Source organism: Lolium perenne, chromosome 1 (genome assembly GCF_019359855.2).
Source record: "Lolium perenne isolate Kyuss_39 chromosome 1, Kyuss_2.0, whole genome shotgun sequence".
In the NCBI taxonomy this organism is placed as follows: Eukaryota; Viridiplantae; Streptophyta; class Magnoliopsida; order Poales; family Poaceae; genus Lolium; species Lolium perenne.
This window is the reverse complement of record NC_067244.2, coordinates 7,057,161-7,065,597: the sequence shown is the minus strand read 5'-3', so window position 1 is coordinate 7,065,597 and position 8,437 is coordinate 7,057,161. Positions and strand designations below refer to the sequence as shown.

General features: G+C 41.7%; 2 protein-coding genes and 1 long non-coding RNA gene across 3 annotated transcripts; all 3 read left to right on the top strand.

Annotated features, from left to right (window-relative positions):
- The first annotated feature begins 716 nt into the window (after positions 1-716).
- LOC139832871 (uncharacterized) lies at positions 717-1,209 on the top strand. The gene is made up of 3 exons (XR_011747570.1): positions 717-848; positions 928-1,038; positions 1,140-1,209. It is a non-coding gene; the product is annotated as an uncharacterized lncRNA (long non-coding RNA).
- Positions 1,210-2,745: 1,536 nt separating this feature from the next.
- Positions 2,746-6,378, top strand: LOC127328476 (anti-H(O) lectin 1-like). Its single transcript, XM_071820586.1, has 3 exons — positions 2,746-3,574; positions 5,893-5,955; positions 6,350-6,378. Exons 1-3 carry the CDS (start codon positions 2,746-2,748, stop codon positions 6,376-6,378), a joined length of 921 nt encoding a protein of 306 aa, XP_071676687.1.
- Positions 6,379-6,821: 443 nt separating this feature from the next.
- LOC139831261 (L-type lectin-domain containing receptor kinase S.4-like) lies at positions 6,822-8,203 on the top strand. The gene is made up of 3 exons (XM_071820585.1): positions 6,822-6,831; positions 6,907-7,402; positions 7,555-8,203. Exons 1-3 carry the CDS (start codon positions 6,822-6,824, stop codon positions 8,093-8,095), a joined length of 1,047 nt encoding a protein of 348 aa, XP_071676686.1. The 3' UTR covers positions 8,096-8,203.
- Positions 8,204-8,437: the final 234 nt, after the last annotated feature.

Sequence of the window (8,437 nt, the reverse complement as noted above, 5' to 3'; positions counted from 1 at the left end):
ACCACATGAGCAGATGAAGAGCAAAAGGCGTTTCTTGCGCCGAGGAAGATGTTTATTCCACCGCAGACAGTGAAGCACTTTGCCGAGACGAGAATGAAGAGACCTGAGCTGAGAGCTGATTATGACCGCTCTCTTGGACAGTCCTCTAGAGCGAGCAAAGAAGCAAAAAAAGTCGCCCAGCTTGGACAGCAGGACATTCAGGCCGTACCCCACTTCATCGTGGAGCCCTATCATGATCCAGAGACGGCATCGATGATCGAACGGGCGGCTAGAGCTCAGGGAGCATCAGTTGAGTACGAAGATTACTATCCAACGGCTCAAGTGGTAAACAAGTATAGATACGGATCTGATCTCGTCAAACCTGGCGAGCTCGCGCGTCTAGGGACTCAGATGCGAAGGTTGCATGAATGGTACCTGAAAGCCTGTCGAAGAGGTGATGCCTACCTCACGGTGTATCTTAGAGATGAGCATTACTTCCGGGGGAAAGACGAGATAAACCTTGAGTTAGAAGAACTGTTTCAGTTATTCAATCAAGACGCCCTCGACACAGCTGTCATCGCTGCTACTGCACTCGTAAGTGATTTATTTGTGTAATTAAGTTTGTAGCTCATTCATTTGCACTAACAATTATCCTCATTATATTCTTTGTGTACGCTATACATTTAATTATGCAGAATGAAGAAGCTGGAATACAAAAGAGGCAAGCTCCTACCGCTGGGGTTCATAGACCCAAACACAGTTCATGAAGTTACGGTTCGAGACTTCGCCAAGGACACAGAGGACAACATCGTAATGTTTTTAGAGAAGCAAGCAGACAAAGAGGATATATTCTTTCCCTACAACTTCAAGTGAGTGTTATATATAACATACATTATGCTTGTGCACCTTCCACTTTATTCTCGTAATCATTGAGCTATGCTTGTGCAGTTTCCACTTTATTCTCCTAATCATTGATCTTCACCTTGGAGTCGTAAAAGTCATGGACTCGAAACGTAAAGAATATGCGGAATGGGCGGACATGGCTGCCATCCTCCAGAGGTAGTTTCAATCAATTTCGTATTGGCATCTTCATCTGCTCTAATTCGAAGATATCATCAACTAATCAATTACTCATTTACTCATTATTTTTTGCCGGGCAGGGCTTGGAAACGGTTCATCAATACTGTTCCGGGTAAATGGAAACCGGAGCTTACATTTAAAGATTACCCTGTAAGTAGTACTATATATATAGCTATGTCCGTGAAACTTTATATATGATATTTACTTTCAATACGATGCTTGATTATTAGTTTGATCGAACTATTTTTTCGTAAAGTGTATGAGGCAGGAACAAGGGAATAACTTATGTGGACACTACGTCTGCACCTTCATGCGTGACATGGCCTGTCTCAAGGGTGGGGATGCCCGTATACACCACACTCGTGTACGATAACAAAATTTCACAATTAATCTTAATTAGTACCATCTATTGTATTGAGTTCCATTCATATATTGATCTCCTTTTTTAAATATAGATGACACGCCTGCGGGACACTCTCATAACAGCGGATCAAATAAAAGCAATTCAAGAGGAAATCGCGGGATCCTTTATTACCGAGGCCCTTACCCCAGGTGGAGAGCACTATCGGCAGATCGTGACGGGGGAGGATATTCGTCGAGGAGATGTTGTATTGTAAATTGCATGCATTACGTGTACTGTGTTGACTATGTCGTGTACTGTTGACGATGTCTATATATATTCATGACGATTTTTTGTGGTTTCTTGAATGATATATATGCATTGCTGAAACTCTGCCACGGCAGAGAAACGCTGGTACAGCCTAAATCTGTGCCGCGGCAGAGAAATAGCAACTCTCTGCCGCGGCAGAGAAACCTAGGCCCGGTTCGTACCACGAACCGGGACCAAAGGCCTTCCACCGCGAGCTCCCTGGCCGCACCACGTGTCGAGGCCTTTAGGCCCGGTTAATCTTTGAACCGGGACTAAAGGGTACCCCTTTAGTCCCGCCTAATTGGTCCCGGTTCGGGAACCGGGACTGAAGGCCCAAATGGACCGGACCTATTGCCCCTTTTTCTACTAGTGGCTGAACCATAGCCGGTAGGAAAAATGTCAACTCACGAAAATAGCTTTCTTTTTTTACAACTCCCGAAAACACCCTTCAGTGGGCAGGAATATAACAATTTTGCACCCCGGTGAAAAAATACTAGTCATGTGCGTGACAAGTATGACTCAATCTGAGCTCTTGGATCTGGGCCATTCCAGGGCTGACGCTCATTCGTCCCTACCGTAAAAGAGCCCTAATCCTAACATGAGGAGTGCACATGGATTTTTGTCAAGTGCAAGGATTTTATATTAATCTGCTAACAGTTGCGAGTAACATATATATTGGTCAACTCGTCTTGGTTCAATGGCTGGTACTTACGGTGTACCCGCACTATGCGCGCACAAGATACCCGAACAGAGTGTTATCGTCAAGTCGTCGTCCGTCAGATCATTTTGTCTTCCGAAACGAGCATTACTCCAGTTGGCTAGCATGCAGCGTTACTCCAGTTGGCCTCGCATATCTATTTTATATGTAGATCAACTTCACCTAGAGGCAAGGCAAGGGCTGAGGCCGCTGTACGTTGCTTATATGTCCATGCCATGCAATGATAGCGCCAAGCACCACATACTAGCTAGTACATTTCTACTTCACCTAGTGGCTAGGGCTGAGGTCGAGAGTACAGCAAACACCTCCAAGTTCACCGATGGTGCCTGCAAGTGCAACTGCACGCATCATCCTCGTCGCCTGCTTCTTCTTCCTCCTGCTCTCCTCCCTTGCCAACCATGTTGCTGCCGCCTGGCCGCCGCTTTCCTTCAGCTTCGACTTCTCGGACACCTCTAAATACCGTCTAGCCGATCTCCGGTTCGAGGGCGACGCCGCCCTGAACGGCAAATTGGTTGACCTCACCTGCAACCCCACTGCATACTACTGCAGCGGACGAATGTCGTACAACCACCCGGTGCAGTTCTACGACAACACCACAGGCGAGTTGGCCAGCTTCAGCACCACCTTCACCTTTGCCATGAACATGCTGCCCAACACAACCATAAAGGGGGACGGTATGAGCTTCTTCATCTCCGGCTACCCCTCAAGATTACCACCGGAATCGTATGGTAGTATCCTTGGCCTCACAAACAGCAGCACAAACATCTCTTCCGGAGCTGACCGGTTCCTCGCCGTTGAGTTCGACACGTATGGCAACCCCTGGGATCCCACGGGATCGCCCGACCACATGGGCATCGACCTCAATTCCATCACTTCGGTGAGCATAACGAGGTTGCCGAGGTATAGCTTCAATGGCACCATGACGGCGACCATCACTTTCGACAACACCACCAGGACGCTGGAGGCTACCGTGCACTTTGACTACAATAGTTCTCTTGCCACCGCCAGTGTCAAGACGCAGTTATCAGATCAGCTCGATGCCTTGCTCCCACCTGTGGTGGTGGTGGGGTTCTCTGCAGCCACAGGCGGTTACGTTCAGCTGCATCAGATACACTCTTGGTCATTCAACTCAACTATGGCTGCAAGAGGTACGCATTCTTTGAATTTCCAGAAATATCTATCATAGACGATGAATATGCGTCTGTACTATGTATATGTGGTAGCATAATAAAAATTGCTTTGGGTTGTTACGTCTCAAATGCCCTCTGAGCCTCGTAGTGAACTATTTAGATCGTAAATCTGATGAGAAGATAAGGTCTTTACTAGTGGTATTTTGCTGAATGAAGGACCCAAGACATTGATCATGATTAATGCAGTTCTTTTAATGTAGTAATGTTTATACTACCTCCATACCAGTTTATTATGGTATTACGCACTTCAAACAAAAAAGTTAACCATTAGTTTGGTTTTTTTCAAATTAGAAGTTAAAGTTTATCTCAAATGTGTAAAACCCTTAAACGAACCATAGGAAGGGAGTATTAAAGTCCCCTCGCACGTGCCATGCACATTACAGCCCATCGGATTTTTTTTTATTTCCAGAAATATCTATCATAGACAATGAATATTCATCTGTACATATGTCAATATGTACTACTGCCTCTATCCATAATTAATATCGTAAGTTTTTCTATATTTTGATGTATCTAGATATTTTTTAGTGTATAATAAAAATTGCTTTTGGTTGTTACTTCCCAAGCGCCTTCTGAGCCTGGTACCATGATTAATGCAGCAGTATTCTACTATGAGGAACCCCATGCATTGACAATGGTATACATTAGGACCCATTGGATTCATATATATTGCATAATAGTAGTCATGTGCCTACAATGCATATTAATCGAGATGGCTCATTGACTATTGGCCGCCCTGCCAAGGCTGGAGCTATACAAAACTCAATGAAGGTGAACAACTTATTGGCTACCTTGTAATATGGGACTATTTGACCCAGCATGGTGCACTAATCATAGATAAGATGGTCGACACAATATGTCGAGGATTGCAAGGTTAACAAAAAAAACTACCCTGGATCATGTGAAACCCCCTTGTAATTGGCATGTCTCCATGTCGGCTAACCACGTATCAAGATCACTGCCCGGAGTGGAGGGTAAAACCATGCCAGATTCACCTACGGACAAAAAAAATCGTAAAAATAGTATAACCGGCCCATTGCATCAAAGATATCCCTATGACATTTTTCATTTCATTATTGCATAGTTTGTTCACAAAGTATTATAACTAGGGACAGACACTAGCAGAGCCTACCCAAAATATTTCATATTCCCTTTCCTTTTTTCCGTGGAAGGTCTTACCTTCTTAATTCCATCTATCACTTGGCACCCTTCTCTTCTTTATTTTTTTTTAAAGAAAGCATTCTAGGTTTTCATGTTTTAAACATTACACACTTTCAGAAGTTCAAGTCTTTAGAGTTCAAAATTTAGAAAAGAAATCTGAAAGTTCAAACTTTTTACAACGTTTTAACCTATGGTTGCTCAAATTCTAGAAGTTTGTTATTTACGCAGCTTCGAAGTTTACTCGCAAATTAAAGTTCAAATTTCCGATAGATTTTTGCTAAAACTTTTGAAACTGCCAAAATACTTCAGACTCTGACCCAAGTTACAGAAACTCTGCAACATATTCTTGAAAGTTAATAAAAAGGGAACTTGCAAAAATCAAACTTAAGCACATTTCAGAAACTCCGCAACCCAAATTTGGTAAGTTTGAAACTGTGGTCCTTAATTCATAAAAATCAGCATATTTTTAAAAAAAAATAATGAATAAAAATCCAAAAAAACTTTCGAAAAAAAGAGTAATCAACTACCTCCATGGTACTGGCCTCAACTCTGTAAGCACATGTGGAACGAGACCATTGCTGAGTAAGTGTGAGAACTCTGTGGCATCGACCAGTAAGTTCGCGCCGTAACTTCCACACCGTGGCGGACTTCTAGCTGTGGCGAGGGGATGGCTAGAGCATAGTGAAAATTTTCTTGTGGCAACACATGTACTTACCAGGTTGTAGTAAATTGTACGTGAGCTGACTTCAGCACGTTGGCAAGGTAAAAATATTATTTTGATTTTAAAATATCCACTTTATATAGAAATTATGTTTATCCTAAGCATACCGTTCACACTGGGTGTGATTAAACATGGAAAGGGCAGATAAAATTTCACTAAACATCCACTATATAGAGTAAATATTTACTTTCTTGCAATCAGTTGTTACAAATTTTGCATCATTTGTACAGTATTACATTTTTTGTAGTAGATAATATATTTGTTTGACAGAAATCTACAAAAGCTAACACGTTCCATCATGAGATTATCACGAATATTCATCGAAATATTTGGAGAATTAGTATTTATTTATTATCTTCAATATGCTTTTGAAATTAATATATTTTCTCCACAGAAACATCTTCAGGGGCTACAAATAAGTTCGGTCCAATACAAAACCAGGTGCTTGACAGCAAAGGTATATATGGAACCAATTTCATAATGATGATCATATATTCCATTCAACTTTATGCTATAACACATGATTATTACAATGATTTTTTGTATATTCCTACATAAGCTATGGATAATTAGTATATCACATGATATTACCACAATTAGACCAAAGATCTATTCGTCCAGTGAAAACTAGAGATATTGTTGACGCTTATTTTACAGCCATAGGAGCCAGCGAATTCTGTCAGCGGATGCGATTAATTTACCTACGTTCTTAAGATCATGGTGGAGTCATGAAGAAACTACAGATTGGTGAGGAACTTGGGTGGATCTCGTCGGAGACAACAAATACATAGTTAGTTTATCTAGGTTAATCCATAACGATAAGTTCAAACCCTTATGTTGCATCTGTACAGGTAGATTTTATAAGGCCCTCTTCTCTTAGACATCGAGCCTGCATTTTGGAAAGACAGAATACATATTGACTAATAGCTTACATACTAGTATATCTTAATTTTGCAAAGATGAGCATCAAGAGAATTGTATGTTAGTTTGAAAAGATGACTATTTTGAAAAGATGTGGTGACTATTTTGTTAATGTATGTTAGTTTGAAAAGATGGCATCAAGAGAATTGTAGTACTAAATTGACCATTTAACTTTGAAAAGATGGCATCATTTTAATTTTGTTAATAAAATTTATTTAAATTAACCATTTATTGATGGAGAAAATATAGTATTATCTTTTTTCGGGTCTCTTTTTTATGTTAGAAATAATAATCCTATAAGAGAGTATCATTATATCTGTCTTTGGCCAAGTATCCTAGTTTTGTATCAGCAAATCCTCTACCCAGCCATTCATGTTGCACTAATCGTTCAGGCTAACCAGAATGGCCAAAGGCCAGCTCTTTTCATATATGATAATATACATATATAGAGATGATTAGTTTTGATGGCCCTTTTTCTTTTGAGCAGATCGACACCGAACGTATATTATCGGAGGAGCAGTGATTCTTGCGTTAGCCCTGCTGTTGGCAATTTGGTCGACCGTGGCATGGTGTAGGTGGAAATGCACATGCGCCCACTTTGGGAAGGATAGAGGGATTACGCGATTCCATTACCACGACTTGTCCATCGCAACGAATAAATTCTCTGACATCATAGGACAGGGTGGGTTCAGCGTGGTATATAGCGGGATTCTCAATAACGAGCAGGTGGCTGTGAAGAAAATCATCAAGGACTCGAAGGGAGAATTTAAGGACTTCCTCACGGAGCGGGCCACCATCGGCAACACGAGACACATGAACGTGTTGAAGCTTGAAGGCTGGTGCTGCACCATAAGCAATTTTAAGTATTGGTTCTCTCATACACTGGACGACGTCATGCTCTTCCTTGTCTATGAGCTCATCGCTAATGGAAACCTCCATGAGCACCTTTCTGAAAAGCCAGAAGTACTGTCCTGGGAAAAGAGGTATGTAATGTACTTTTTTTTTTTGCTCCGATGTTTTTTTCCTCTCAAGTTTATTTCTGTGAAATATATTTTCCTTGTCAGAAAAGGAGAAATTAAACAATTTGAACTAGTGTAACCCGATTTTATATGTGTCGTATGGAAAAATATTGCAGGTACAAAATTGTGAAGGGCTTATGTTCCGCACTTCATTACCTCCATCACCAATGCAGCCCATACATCTTGCACAGAGATATCAAACCAGGCAACATTCTGCTAGACAATGAATTCAACGCCAAGCTCGGGGACTTCGGCTTGTCGAGGGTTGCCAAAGATGGCGAAGAAATAGCATTGCAGACAAGGGCTGTTGGTACCGCTCTATATATGGATCCTTTGTGCATGAAAGATGGACATGTCGATTTTCGCCGCAGCTCCGACGTCTACAGCTTTGGGATCGTTCTGCTAGAGATAGCGCATGGAGAAAATGACCCGTTCCTAGTCCACAAGCTGCGTACAGATCTACCTGAAACATTCGTGAAGGACTTTGCTGACAAGAAGCTTGATGGTAAGTTTATCAAGACTGAGATGGAGCGCGTCATTCTCCTGGGCCTACGGTGCACTGAACGAGAGGAGAACCAGCGGCCTTCACTCATTACTGCAACATATTTCCTGGAGAATGGCGGGGAGTTGCGCCCAGCTACTGCTGCTCCTGCATAGGTAGCTAAGCTATTCTCGGGCACCTTTGATCTTAATAGACACTTATATACTAGTTGTTTATTACTTGTTTCTTAGTCATACCTGTATCCCCCGCATAGGGTATGTAATAAGCAAGAGAAGATATGTGGAACTCTTCGTTATTCCGTTCATTGCTGTTTAGTGTGTATATCTTCTTCTTGTTTACTACTCCATATTTGGGCCTGTTTTTATTAAATTGGAATAGGTGAGTGACTGGTTTCATATTTGGGCCTGTTTTTATTTTATTTTTATCTGAGGCAAAGTCACCAATTTTGACTGGCGCTATTCCCAAGATAATTTTTTCCGATCGTAACCACTGATACA

Coding starts and splice junctions, on each gene's coding strand:
- LOC139831261 (XM_071820585.1), top strand. Junction 7,403..7,554: donor GTACTGTCCTGGGAAAAGAG/GTATGTAATGTA, acceptor AAAATATTGCAG/GTACAAAATTGTGAAGGGCT.
- LOC127328476 (XM_071820586.1), top strand. CDS start 2,746: ATGGTGCCTGCAAGTGCAACTGCACGCATCATCCTCGTCGCCTGCTTC. Junction 3,575..5,892: donor CTCAACTATGGCTGCAAGAG/GTACGCATTCTT, acceptor TTTTCTCCACAG/AAACATCTTCAGGGGCTACA. Junction 5,956..6,349: donor CCAGGTGCTTGACAGCAAAG/GTATATATGGAA, acceptor GCATCTGTACAG/GTAGATTTTATAAGGCCCTC.